At 40.9% G+C, this 14,634-nt stretch overlaps 2 protein-coding genes across 6 annotated transcripts in view; one reads left to right on the top strand and one right to left on the bottom strand.

The window, feature by feature from the left end:
• The window catches only part of PPP1R8 (protein phosphatase 1 regulatory subunit 8), a 62,028-nt gene that overhangs the window by 45,308 nt on the left and 2,086 nt on the right, over window positions 1–14,634 (top strand). The gene's annotated exons all lie outside the window — the stretch shown is intronic.
• The window catches only part of EYA3 (EYA transcriptional coactivator and phosphatase 3), a 34,917-nt gene that overhangs the window by 11,322 nt on the left and 8,961 nt on the right, over window positions 1–14,634 (bottom strand). For 3 of the 5 annotated variants that reach the window (XM_083879401.1, XM_083879402.1, XM_083879403.1), the window contains 6 exons: window positions 11,970–12,064; window positions 9,965–10,008; window positions 7,898–7,977; window positions 5,336–5,402; window positions 4,474–4,616; window positions 200–337 (listed from right to left, as the gene is read on the bottom strand). In XM_083879401.1, the coding sequence (XP_083735527.1) occupies window positions 200–337; window positions 4,474–4,616; window positions 5,336–5,402; window positions 7,898–7,977; window positions 9,965–10,008; window positions 11,970–12,002 (505 nt within the window). In that variant the 5' untranslated portion in view covers window positions 12,003–12,064. The remainder of the gene's footprint in view (window positions 1–199; window positions 338–4,473; window positions 4,617–5,335; window positions 5,403–7,897; window positions 7,978–9,964; window positions 10,009–11,969; window positions 12,065–14,634) is intronic. The other 2 variants (XM_083879404.1, XM_083879405.1) reach the window with 2 other exon arrangements.

Raw genomic sequence — 14,634 nt, forward strand, 5'->3', positions numbered from 1 at the left:
TGGCACCAACGAGCCAGCCTGGTGCACACACAGGTAATGAGGTAAATAAAAACCCAGAAAACACACAGGCACAAAGAGAAAAGAGGCAAAGCATGAAGGAGCATGCACAAACCAAGGATGAGCATGCAAGCATCTCTAGTTTGGTATCTGGACTCAAGTTAGGTGGAGAGAGATGCAGATAAAAACCATGCCAAGTTACCTTCAATGGAATAAGAATAATGTGCTGGGCTGGGCTGGCTTGTGGTTAACCCTGTAGTGCAGGTAAGAACACTGTGCTGACTTGTAGATGGAGTCTGAATTAAACCACTTTCAGGTTTCATACCTGGCCACAGTGCACCTGAATCAGATAAATTGGACCAGTTACAAACAAATATGCTGGGACCAAACAGCATGCTCCTACCTCAGATCAAGATTTTTTGCTCATCACAAAAGCAAGTAACAAAGACATGTTTAATTTCAGCAATAGTAAGCACTGACTGTCAGGCTGTGCAGGGATTAGAGCTGGTGACAACATGGCTGAAAAAGAGAAAATTAAAAGCACCAAGAAGACTTATTCACAAAGCTTTTAGCTAGAAATCTGTTTGTGTCACTGAGATTCACTGCCCATGCAGATAAAGGACCTGCCAGTGGCTGTGATTTTGGGCTGAGCTGCACAGCACTGCAAGTGACATCAGCTGTTACACAGTGAGGCCAAAGCTGGGACCTCTGAAGGCCAAGCTCAACACTTCCACTACTTCACTGGCCTTTGGGATCAGTATTTTAAACCAAGCCACAAGTCAGTAATTTTCCTAGACTGACAACAGGAAACACAGAGCTAAAAAATAAAAAAATAATTAAAATCCGACTGGTTGTTCCAGGTTTCCTGTTGTGTTGGAATGCTTTTGTAACATCCCTGGGCACAGCACAGAGAGCAGAGTGACTGTAATTATGTGTACAGAGCACACTTAGCATGGCTCAGCTTGGGTGCCCTGTTAAGATTGAGGTCTCTGCACTGACAGGTGCCAACAGTATCTAATTGAAGCAGCTCAGCTCAGGCCTCACTCTTTGGGGCTCTTCAGGCTTTCTTTTGAGTGTCTCCAAATCTACAGCCATAGCTAAAGACAGTTCACCCTGGCCCTGGTTAGAAAGCAGAAATATTTTGAGAAAATCTATTTAAAAACAAGCAGGAGTGTGCAAAGCAGAGGGACAAAGGATGTTTGCAGCTAGACAGAGTTCAGGGCCATCAAAAAGACCATCCTCCTTTTTAAACACCCTGAAAACAGTACCAAGGCTGGGGAAGGCACCTGCAGCCCTTCACTCACTCCAGCAGGACTGAGCCATGGGCTGTGAGCTCCAGGTTTCTCACCAGAAGACATGGGAGACTTCATCAGGCTGGACATGAGCAGCAGCTCCAAGAGGTCACTCCATGCTGCAGCTTTGTCAGAATTATATTCTGCAATGGCCCTTTGATTTATTTACATATCTGATCTCAAATTGTCACCTATGAGTCAACTTAAATCACTCCCCTCAGCACAGTTACCCCAGGGTTTGTCTCTTTGACTCTCAAGTTGTGTCTTCGTTAAGGTTTCAAAGTCCAGAACCTCAATAATCAGCAAACAAAAAGGAAAGGCTGATTTAAGAAGTACTGTAGATACATTGCAGAAACTCCAGAACAAAATATATGGGAAAAAGGTCCTCCAAGGAGAGTGGGAGTGAGAGCTGTGTTTGTTTAATCTGGAAAGGGAGAGCCACCACCTCCAAATGGGTGAGCACATTTTACAGGGGGCAGTAACCAGAAGCTCCTCAGGGCACTAGACAGAGGGACAAGGATCAGACAGCAGCACAATGTGATGGTGACACCACATGCAGAAGTGCCAAATCAACCTGAGAGTGAAAAATAAATGCTGTAGGATAATGACCACCCTGAATGCTACAGGATAATGACCACACAGGGAATGTGGCACCACTCTAAGAAGTGTTGGCAGTGCTGGCTGGTGCAGGAGCTGATTCAAGTCATTTATTGAGGCATCTTTCAGCCCCTGCCTTCCAGGACTGTCTTGTTGTTACAGATATATCCTATTTTCCATACAGCAGGCACACTCCTGGACTGGTGACATACCATACATCCTTCCCCTCATTCTGCAGGAGAGCAGTGTAATCTAGCACAGCCTCAAGGAGGATGGAGAAGCAGCTGTGAAAGGGGGAATGAGACTCTTCCATGTCCAATGGCAGCACTGTGTGTCACAGAATGTCACAGCACACACCTACAGGCATGGAAAGGCCCCACACAGGACATCTCATCACTTGTAGGTTTTTCTTGAGTTAATGGAAGCCATCACATCTGTGGTGTTTCTAATACCAACTTACAGCCACACATACTCAGCCTGGATGTGACTGCTCTTATTTTAATGTTTCTTTTTAAAATAATCTCTCCAGACAAGGGCATCCCATGCAGAACACTGCACTGAACACCAAGAGAGGTGAGAAATCAGCAAAAGCATAGGTCAACTCTTCTCTAAAAGGAGCATCCTGATTTCAGCCACCTCAAGACTCTGTTTGTGTTTGTCAGCTTGCTTTTTTCATTTCATGCTGGTCTGTTCCAGTTAGATAACCCATGGTGCCTTCTTTCTGGCAGAGACACAAATACACAAGAGAAAGACACACCAACCTCTGTAACAAGCCCTCTGGTGCTGGTAAAGCAAGTGATCAAGTTGTTGGCCCTCACCTGCTCACTGGAGATTTTGTGAGCACAAATCATTTCCAGAATTCCCTCTGCAGTGTGCATGTTCAATCCTCTACCCTCTACCTCTCTATCAAACCATGCCAGGTCCATTTTCTCAGCATAACTCAGCAGGTACCACTCCAGTATGATTTCCATTACTGGAAATAATGACTTTTAGCATCTTCCTAACACTGGATTTCACACTAAAAATTCAGGTGTTTAACAACAGACCTCAAACTCCACACCAGTCATTTCAGTAACTGATGACATTTTGGGTATTATACAGACAAAGCTCCTTTGAAGTCAATAGAAAACACAGATCTCCTTCCAGGTCTTCAGAAGAATTTCTAGTGTTACATTTAAATTAGAATATTGAAGTAGCTGAGTAACCCTGCACTCCAGAACCTTTGGCTTTAAAAAATACAAATACAAATACAAAATACAGTCACCACTACTGCCACCAACAAAACATCACACACTAACAAAACCCCTACACCCTCCCTCCAAAATTGTAGAAGGAAGTCTAAACCACTGTTTTAAACAATTTCACTGGAGCACTCCACATATTTACAAATATTTACCTTTAAAAGCACCAAAATGTGATACATTGAAACACAGAACAGCACACGGAGCAGCCTCAGTGCACCATGCACAACACACTATTGAGAAACACCAAATAAATGAAGCAAAGGAAACCATCAGTCACTGCTCAGATAGAGCAAAAAACAGCACTGAAATCAAAGTGCAGGCACCCAGTGAGGAGTATGTTCCAACAACTGTTAGTAATTACAGTATTAGTAATTTAACTCATGTATAACAAAGCCAAGTCTGGATTTATTATCTTTTCCACACCATCTTTCAAATATATCGTGACAAATCAATTGTTTTGTAACCTTTAGAAAAGCCTGTGCTCTGTCAGCAGCTAACAAAAGCCAGAAATGTAACTGTTTTTATTCAAAGACATCTAATTCTTTAATTAAAGAAAAATTCATCCTTACACACATCAAGGTACTAAGATTTTAGCCCTACAGATAAATCTGCAAGAGGCTCAGTGCATATGGTTGTGCAGTACAACCACAAACCCCTGAGATATAAACTCAGAATCACAGAATTGTAAAAGTTGGAAAAGATCTTTAAGATCATCAAGTCCAACCATTAAAGCACCACCACTAAATCAAGTCCTCACACGTTTTTTGAGGCCAGGGGATTCCCCCAGGTTCCCTGCATGGTGGTGGGATGCTCTCCCCTCTCATCGGTGTTGGATAAAACAGCCTCTGCTCCTTTCCATTTTTTGAGAGCTGCATTTGGAAAGACTGAAATAGCTATCAAGAAGGCTCAGTTATCACAGTAAATTAATTGCCTGGTAAACTTGGAGACATTTTAGCATGAGCTCTCATTTGGTGAAAGATGAAATAAAAAAATGGCTTAATCTTGGACAACAAAAAGGAAAGGAAAAAGCAGAGAAGTTGTAGCATGGGGTGTTGTGTCATTTCACTAACAAGGAAACTGCACAACTAGAGACAATGATGATCCCAAACCAAGAACCATATAACAAACTTCATGGGGAGATCCAAAGTAACCAAGATTTGTTAAAAATCATATTTTTTAAGTTGAAATCCCATCACGAGATCAGTGCCCATCTACAATTTCAGCTATGGATAGAATATGAAACTCTTCTCTCCAACACACCTTTGGCTTAACATTGGCTTTTTAACGAGACACAAAACAATTAAGTGCAGGCAGGGAGAGGGCTTTGAAAAGTCCCATTTTACCGAAAGGAGGTAGTCCGTAGGTCTGGGTGGTCTGGGGGTAGATGGTGTAGGGCTGGGACTGCTGTAGTGCTGGGTACTGAGGCTGACCAGGGTAAGGGCTCATTGTTTCCGACACTGGTACAGAAAGGATATGTGCATATGGCCTTAGTGAAAAGAGAGAACAAAAAGTCAGAAAGTACTATGTACATTTTTATGCATTTTTCAGCCTTCAAACCAGAAGACACATTTAAAAAAATTGCTCCAGGAAGGAGGAATTACTCAGATTGGCACATCCTCTGAGTGCAACAAGCTCCTTGTGCTTCCCAAGGCAGGCTCTCTTGAGTTAAGAGATGCTGCCAGCTCCCTGCAGTGACACCAGGGAAACTCCCTCCTCCACCATGCCAGAGCACCTGGGTCATCCAGGAGTTGGGAGGGACAAATTCCTCGTTCCAACAGGGACAAGAAATCAGTCCCATTTATCATGCCTTACCACACAGACCCTGAAGCTACTGCAATCTAGCAGTATCTGCAAGAACACAGAAACTATTAAAACCTATCCTGCTCCAACAGGAAGAACTACAAATATCCCTAATGACAAGAAAAATCTTATATTCCCCTTATATCGTGTTCAATTTTGTTTATTTGACAAATATTATGTGCATTATTCACCAAGACTCTCATGTTAATTACTTGAAGGGCCTCATTTATCTTTGTGAATATAAAACAACAATCACTAAAGCCCAGGGGGTGAGTTCTGTAAGTTCAGTGTCCTCAAATAACTATCTGTGGGATTTACAGCATTAGAGAAATGCATAAAGATACAAAAAGATTACTTCAGAGAGAAGTAAGAATTACAGAACTCAGTAACAATTTCTTGACTTACTTTGCAGAATACATTTGTGAGGTATAATCATTTGATGACCTTGGGATATAATCAGTGCATGTCATAACTGAAAAAAAAATAGTTTGTGTAATTACAGAGGTGCCTTCAAAACCCAACAAATAAAGACAAATATCAATACTCATGGTACATTTTAGTCAACACACAGTATTTACAAAGAGTTTTAGTGCCCTGAATATCTGTTTCAAAGCAAATTCTCAAAAACACACTGTTCAACTGGCAAAAAAAAAAATAAAAATTGTTTGAATTTTGCCAGCTCACAGCAGGTAGATCAGTCAGTCACTATTCCTCCCTGTGAAACAGTGCTCTTTCTCTTCATCAGCTGGTACCATAATTTTTGGCAACTGTCATAAAAAAACTTTGATTTCAGTCCTTCCCAAACTCTGCATATTTGCCAAAGGGGCTTCACCTGCACAAAGTGTAACATTTCTGTGTCCTGGAGCAGAGACAAAATGCCTGTTTTGCCAAGTTTTCCTCTTCCCCTACACACTCTTTTAATGCCAAACAGTCTTTCCTGTAAAAAGGAACAGCTCCAGCCCAATGAATTTAACCACACACATCCAGTGAAGCACAGCTGCAGTGCACAAGGCTGAGATTCCTCCGAAGTAATGTGGTAGTTACATTTAACCAGATGTTTCCATTTTTCTGCTTGAATAAACCCACAGCAATTGCACTCTGAAACTGGTAAGACAGAGTGGCTCAGGGAGGAAATGTTGCAAATGTTCTCACTCAGCACAGGCTATGGCTCTAGTGCACCTTGTGTGACTGAGCTCTGTTACAGCACTCCAGGCTGGGGTGGAGATGGGGGATTGGGCTCCTCTGGCTTAATCCCAGAGCCATTAAACACCCTGTGGGTTCACACCAGCTGATCTGATGAAATACTCAGTTGTCCACCAAACTAGGAAAGCAATGATGGGCAGGAGCCCAGCACAGAATTTGGCCCATGGAGCTTCTCTGGCACACGCCACCATCCCAGTTACAACCCCTGTGACTGTGTATCTGCACAGTTTATCACTTTGGATCTAAAAGCACCATTACCCAAACCCTAAGCAAACACAGCTGCACTGCTGTGGATCCAGCTGATCCCTCTCTGAAAGCAAAGCACCCAGGGCTTGCCCAGGAGGTGATCCAGGCTATCCCAAAGAGAGATTTTCTCTCTCCACATTTTCCTTCTCCCTCTGGAGTGACTCAATTACCAGCCTTCAGAATGGCACAGGGTCAGGGATAACAGCAGACTCTGCCTTGAGATTTGATCCAAATGCCAATAATGTGCTCAAAAAAAGTTGGGCTTTCCATATCAGACCTGCATTATTTCTCTTGTATGACCACACAGTTAACTCTGCTGAGTTACACTGAGGAAAGCAAGGCAGTGACCACAGGAAACTCTAACCCTAAAGTGCATTCTGCCACCTCCAGAACCTTCTTCTCTTTGTGTAATGTGGACACAAGCAGCTGAGAAGTACAAATCATGTGCTGAACCTCCAAATGATCCAGGAATCACCTTCCTCAGCTCCTCAGTGTCTGCATTTATTCATAGCATGAGGCCCATGTAGCACAAGGATACAACAGGAAACACAAACTGGGAACTTTTGGACCTAAAGACTTTCCTTTACTTTCCTTTGTCAGTTCCCACATCCCTCCTGTAAAAATGTTTAAGATTTGTAGGGTTTTTTTTAAAGAATGTCAATATTCATCTGAATAATTACTTAGTAATGATATTTCTAGAATTTGTATTTATAAAATTGCATACAAAGAATGAGGCAATGGTGTAAAAAAGCAAAAAAAAATCCCACAGTAACACTGGATGCAATTTCTGGGGTTTGTAAATGGCTTATCCAGTTCGGCAGCAGGTTTTCAAGGCTGAAATTTCTCATAATTCCTGCAACACCACAGTACATGGATTAAAATAGCAAAGATTAAATGAATTACAATGGAAAGTTACACCTTACACACTTTCAGCTAAGATGAGCTGGCCTACACTTCAAAATATTTATTGGCAGTCAAAGGTATTCCACACGGGAATCTGACTTTCCTAATAACTTCCAAGAGAAAGGATACACTCTACTCCTCACTTACTATGCAATCTTTGTATTCCCTGTTTCCTCTCTTTTTCCTAAGAGCTTTCAGCAGACACTGAATACAATTCAGATTCTAAGATGAAGTGCATGGCATATTGCTACAAAGGACCCAACCAGCTGTGTGGAGATAATGATTTATAAAACATGTTTACAACAGGCACTAGAACTGATATTGACTCAGCCCTCAAGAAGAATCATGTCTAAGGTAGATAAGACACAGCAGCACTCAGAAGCACCCAACAGCAAGCTGAGGGGGCAGTGACACAAAAAAATATTTGTTAGAAACAGATATTTCCTTACCATCAGGCATTAACACTTTGTAAACACCACAGCAAACGTTCACTTTACAACTGATAGTGAGGGCAGGCTAAGGATTACAAGGAGGAGACAGAGCTTGTGGTTGATGAAGGATGGTGCCAGGGAAAGACACGAGGAAAGGCAGTGGGAGAACTCCACAGATACTCACTCTCACTGGACATGGGAAGGTTGGAGCCAAGGTTTGAAGATTCAGTTTTCTGATCACTGACTTCTGTGCTGCTCACATGACTGCCAGGACAACAAAAGCTCAATATTAACATTATTAACTCGTAAATTAACATCTTTGGGCATCATAACCCTCGGGTTCACCCTTTCCAACCAAGGCAGACTAACTCTTCACAAAACCCTGTGCTCTTTGCTGCTTCATGAAGAGATCTGCAGCTGGAATTAGACATCAAACTATATGAGGTGGAATTAGACATCAAATTGTATTTGAGTGGAGGGTTTGGTAGAGGGGGGACTGCAGGGGTGAGTTCTGTGAGAAACATCTCTTGGCATCTCCATTTCCCCAGGCTGCAGCAGCCAAGGAATTGCTGCCAGCAGTGGTTGTGTGGCCCTGCTGTCACAGGCTCCCCTGCCCATGGGCATTGCCTCACTGCTGGATTTATCCCTGAACACCAGTCTTGAAACATCCTTCTGTACTTTAATATTTGCAGGATTATTTTGGATTTGTCCCGCGTTGTTTCAGTTCCATGTCAATGTTGCTTTGTTCATGTACAGAGCAGGAAGTACAGGTAATTTCTGAATGAAACTGTTATTCCCTTGATGACTGCCCTCCTGGCTTCAGTTTCATTATTACTAGCTCTGCAACACAGCTTTTCAGGAGGTTTTGAGCCATCTGTGTGCTGTTCTGACATTCTGAGATTGCAGTTTCTCAAGGTGAAGGAGCCAAAGGAACTATTTATTGCTGCTGAGGGGGGACTTCCCCCCCTTGTAGCTCAGGTGTGCACCAAACACAGTGTTTTCTGCCTCCCTCCATGACCTGACTCCACTCAGCATCCCAACAAGAAAAAACTGCACAGTTTTGTGTTGGATGAGCAAATTGAACTCTCAGGAAGAGCCTAGAGGTGCCTGAGCTGAACTACACAGGGAGCAGGAGGCTGCACAAGAAATAAACCCAAATATTAGGACACCTTCCCCCACCCATCCCTGATTTCTGGGCTCAACTAAACTGATTTTCTTTCCTTCCTCCACGTCCTGCAGTGCAGAGAAAAGGGAGAAACAGGTCCAATAAACTCTTTTAAACTAATCCATTGGTCAAACTTAAAATCATGTATAGCTTTATCAAAACAGAGCCAGCTTACTTAAACAGAATATCTAATCAAGTTGGAAATGCAACTTTATCTCTCCCCTCTATCTACAATTTTCAAATTCAAGGATGTTTGCACTCAAATCTTGAGCTCCCTGTGCCTGTAGGGAAGCCCTGGTTGTGCTGAAGGAGGGGGACACACAGGGAGAAGGGAGAGCACCCCAACAATGGGTTCAGACCTGCCCATCTGTCCTTGGGCCCTCTCTATCCAAGAGAGGGAAAAAAAACCTCTCTAAGATCTGATTCCTTTGACTTCAGATGGGCCAGAAAGGGATCTTGTGTGAATAGATCAAAATTCTGATTTTTAGAATACACCACGTCCACTCCTGCAGAAATGGGAGTTTCCTCCTTGCTCCTATTGGAATGGCAGAGACTCCAAAAAGAAATCTTTCTTCATTGTATTTGCTGCTACTCAGAGAAACAGAATAAATCCTAATATAGCTGTTCTCATTGTAAATAGTAATAATAATAGTTAATTCCTAAATACAATACCCATCAGGACAAAAATAGTATCACAAAGAGCTTTAAACAGGAGAGGCTACAACCTCAAGAGTTTCATTTCTCAAAGCAGTTATCCACACAGTTTCACCATGAATAGTAGCACAGACATTATTAAAATATACTGAGTCTCACCTAACTAAATGCATGTTCTGTCAGTCTCATTCTGTGAAAGATGAGTGTGATGATGCCATTAAGACTCTTTAAAAGACTTTTATACAAGCTTTATTCTATAGGACAAATTAATTATTTTTATTGGGAACTTAATCAAAATTATACCAAATACAAATGCAACTATATCTTCCACAACTCTGTAAAAAATAAATCAAGAGGCAAATTTCTAAAATGAAAGCTGTAAAAGACCATAAAGAAGCGTTCTACACTAAAATCAAATTTAAAATCCCATACCTCAGGCTCTGTTCTCTGGATTCCTGCATCTTGGCTTTTTTCACCTGCAAAGACAGAAATGTTCAGAGCTACAATTAACACAATCTGGAGGGTTCAGAGTGGTGAATACACAGCTTTGTCCTGTACTCCAGAACTCACCAGTGTGACCACGGGCTCTTCATCTCAAAACAAGCCTTTTCCTCATTAGAAAACAAGGGCTAACACTGGATTTGTACAGCAGGATTGTCATGTTAATTATGTTTGTAACAGGTACTGAGAAATACAGCCACAAAAAAAATGGCTGGGAAGGACAATTTTGGGGAAATTGAATAAAAACAGCTGTAAATTTTAAGAAAATCTTATTCTGCACAGATTCAACACTAGTCTGCTCTTTCCCCCCTATATTTTAAGATTGTTTAAAGATAGGAACATGAATGCTTTTTCTGTAGTAGATTAGGAGTTTTGACTCCTGACTAAAACCAGTACAGCACTTTTTCTCATTCTGTTCCTGTACAGGGTATTACACCACAGCCAGCACTGGCTTGAGCACAAATTTGATTTCTGAAGGCTACAAACATTACTGTGAAACCCTCAGGGGGAAGCCAGGTTGAGTTCCTCCTGCAAGAACACACCATTAAACCCAAAATACCACCTCACTCATTCATTATGATCCATCTGGCCTCATTTACTGTCACAGAATGACTGACTGGTATCAGGTACTTAGAAGAAATTACCAAAAAAATCTCTAGGTGAATATTAAAAATCTGCTTTAAAGAACCTTTAAGCAGAATCTGCTTAAAGGACACACCACTGAAAATTAACTGTACTCTGTCTCTCATGCCCCGAAGAATAAATATAGTTTTCACTATATAAGGATGTATTTATTGTATTTAGAGAGATAATTTTTAGTACAGGTAATTCATTTTTAAACTCCTCAAATAGCTGGAGTACAAACTATATGTTTTTGCTGCTTATTTTCACATTTTGTGGATTTTACTCCAGCCCATCACCGGCAGGTTGTGGCAAGGTTCTGAATAATTTTAAGTTTACATTTCATTTGACTTTGTTCCTAAATCATAAAATTGCACAAATGACATTACAATGTATTTCCTAACTAGTTTAACTGAAGAACATTAAATTCTCACATTAAAAAGGCATCAAGATATTTTCAATTACAATCACTCAAAGTGCCCTCAAGCACATAATTCTGTTTCTGTGTGTATTTGATAATCACTCCCATCGTAACTTGGCAATTTCTTGTTGAGCTTGTACCAGGTTTATTTTGGGAGCAGAACATTAATATAAACATTTCTGCTTAATTCCTACGTTATTATGTTTAATTTAATTAATCTCATACTGTATTGATAATTCACTACCCAACATTTCTGTGGTGTGTTAGTATCAGTTATTGATAATGTAAATAGCATTATCAATAACTAAAGCATAAAGAATAGGAAGAATTAAAGATTATATACAGTGTAATAACCAGCATGCTGATTCTGTCCCTAAAATAGTGAATTTTATTTTCTCTACAACAGGCTTGAAATAAATCTGGTCTTCTGAGAATAACAAGTAATAATTTTGCATAGAAACAGCAGAGTACACATAATTATTCCTTTCTTACCATTGCCTGTACAATTATAGCAAATTAAATGTACAGCACATTTTACAAACAACAAAATGCTTTTTGTCCTCTGGATAAATATACTAAATATAAGCCTTCTTTTCCAGTATTAGTTAAAATAACTAAATAAAATAACTAATAAGTAAATTCACAAAGCAAGTTCATTATTTCCACTGCACCTTTCAAAAAGGGAAGTTTGATGAAATTTTATAAAATAATTTTTATTTTGGAAGCATTTAACAGAGAGATCATATATATCAAATGCTTTTTGTCCTCTGGATAAACATACCAAGTATAAGCCTTTTTTTTTCCAATATTAGTTAAAATAAATGTATATCAAAATTGTGAGATCACTAATTTGTTTTATATTTTCATTTTCAGCCTTTTTATAAATGTACTTACTGGTTGTTCGGGTAAATCTTGTGCCTCTTCCATGGGTATTATTATTTTAATGGTTCAATGATTCAAATGGTGTGTTCCTCAGCAGCCTTCAAGCCCTGCCAAGAAAAGGTGTTCATAGCTTTATGTACTTTTTGGGGGGCTTATCATGTAGACTATCAGAGAATATTAATTGTTATATACTCCTCCCACAAAACTCGTGTGGCCATCTCCCAAATAAAATACAAAATTCATATATGGAAAGATTTCATAAACAAGGGATTTAGCTTTAAGCTTTGAAGATACAGATTTTCATGCACATGGTACATTTCTACATCATTTACTCGGGCCACACTTGACTGTAGAAGCTAACACACTAATCAGACACGTGCACCATGATTTTAAAGACACTTTAAATTATCAAATCTGGTCTACTAGGTCAGTAAACAGCATGATTCAATCTAACCTGTTTTAATTTAGAACATTTATATAACAATCAAAAAAAAAAAAATCAGGACAAGAGTGTACGCCTAAATGCATTTACACACAGTGCTGTTCCCCACCAAATTCATTATTTCAACTGCACCTTTCAAAAAAGAGAAGTTTGATGGAATTATATAAAATAATTTTTATTTTGGAAGTATTTAACAGAGAGATGTGATACATCAAAAAGCTGCTGCCCTCCAGAGGCTTTAAAACCATGAAAAAGAAATTTTGCTGAATGTTTTCACCACTTGATTAACTTTTTGCAATTTGCTGGGCAAAAGATTAAAGCCTGTGTCCTCCTGGCTTCCACCTCTGCCTGCCTGATGTGCATGAACAGCCTGATCTGTGTTTTTGTTCTTTCTCCATCTCATTTTGGACACACTTTATCAAAACCATCCCCAGCTTTTCCTGAGCTGCCTCCTCTGCTCTGCCCACACAGCACAGCTTCAGGGGGATGCAGGAACCAGAAGAAATTATGGAAAACACTTAGTAGGTTGGAAAAATCAAATCTGGTGACTTTCTGTGCTGAGGTCCAACCTATTCCTGCCTCCACAGCCACAAATTCTACCTCTGAGTGTCTGTAAGAAACGTGAAAGGGCTGTTTAACACACAACTCCTTCCTCTAAGACCTTCAGTTTATATTTTATATTATTAATGTTCGGACCATTCAACCACCTTCAAACCAAGCTTATCCCCACATTGACTGACTGACTGAACTAGTTTATAAAAAACAACTTCGTGTTGTCCTGAAAACCATGTGTGTGTCCCCCCTGGCTGGATCCTGCCAGACCTACTTTACCTGCAGCACGTGCAGGCAGCTCGCAGCTCGCTCCCACGTGCCGGCCACAGGGATGCCACACAGCCTGCAAGAATTTCATATAAACCACCACACCACACAAAAAGGTTTTCTTGCCTCGTTTGAGGACAGGTCTGATGTGCCAGGGTGTATTGTGTGAGCTGGGATAAAGTTTCATTGAAGGTTTGAGGGTTTTGCGAGGTTGTCGACCCTTTTATCAAAGTTTCTTATTGTTAAGTGAATTCACAATTAGTCTCTTCTATAACTCAGGTTTTTTGGAAATGACCCCGTTCACAGCACACAAGTTGACAAGACAAAGCACTACTGTCACCTTTACAGGTTTTTCCTCCACCAGTTTCAATCAGTTTTATTTTAAATATAAATCTTTATTTTTTGCAGACATAACAGGGAAATTAGGACTCAAGAGAAACTCTGCTATTCAGAGCTAATAAAAAGGAGTACAAAATACAATGGCCAAGAGCAAGAAAATTTGAAATTCACATCAAAAGGTCCTGTCCCTCATCCTTCTGTTATTTAATACTGTTTTGTTGTGTAATTTCATAGAAGAGTCCCAAACTAAACTCTTTAGTATGGAAAAATATTTTGTATTCCACTGATCCATACAGCAGTAACTTCCCACGCCATGCTTTGCTGAAAAGCTGTGAGTATTCTTTAATTTTGGTTCTGAGAAAGATTTAAATAATTACAAAGACAAAAAAAAATCTCAGAGTCCCACTGGAATATGTTACATGTGTGAAGAAAACACTCTTTCCAAATAAGTTTATAGGACTTGGAAGCAGATGATTTAACCAAAGTAGATAAACAGAAAGTGCCTGTCTGAATGGCAGGGAGAATTTGACCTCTGGTGGTTTCATGCCTTCTCCCAGGTTAGTGAGAATTCCAAGTGAGAACTTGGCCTGGGGTGGCTTTGTGCCTTCCCTGCACCCCCAGAAACAGCAGCACAGGCAGAGGACACCTCACACTCCAGGTGTGGCTCCACAGACCAAGCAGCAGTGAAATGCAGTGTCTGGGTGAAATGCAGGCACTGAATGCACATCTGGGAGAAAGGGGTGAGGGCATCCTCCCCCAGACAAGGAGCAGCAGCAGCAGCTCACAGGGAGAAGGGAGAACTCCTGCCTCTCCCAGCCTCCTGCACCCAACTCCTGCCTGCCTGACACTCCCTCCTTCCTGGCCACCAGAGCCTTTGTGGTTGAACAGGATCTGCCAAGGGAAAAGAAAGAGAAAGGAAAGAAAATCCAGAGAGACTCAAGCAGTCTTTCTGCTAAGCTGATGTCAGAAAGATCAGCTCTGGCCCCACACAGCCCCATTCCAGGGGAGCCAGCAGGATGAGGGTCAGGAAAAACACACAAGCAGAGCAGCAGGATGTCCCTTTCCAGCCACAGCCAC

This window comes from Zosterops lateralis (genome assembly GCF_965231275.1).
Source record: "Zosterops lateralis genome assembly, chromosome: 28".
NCBI lineage: Eukaryota > Metazoa > Chordata > Aves > Passeriformes > Zosteropidae > Zosterops > Zosterops lateralis.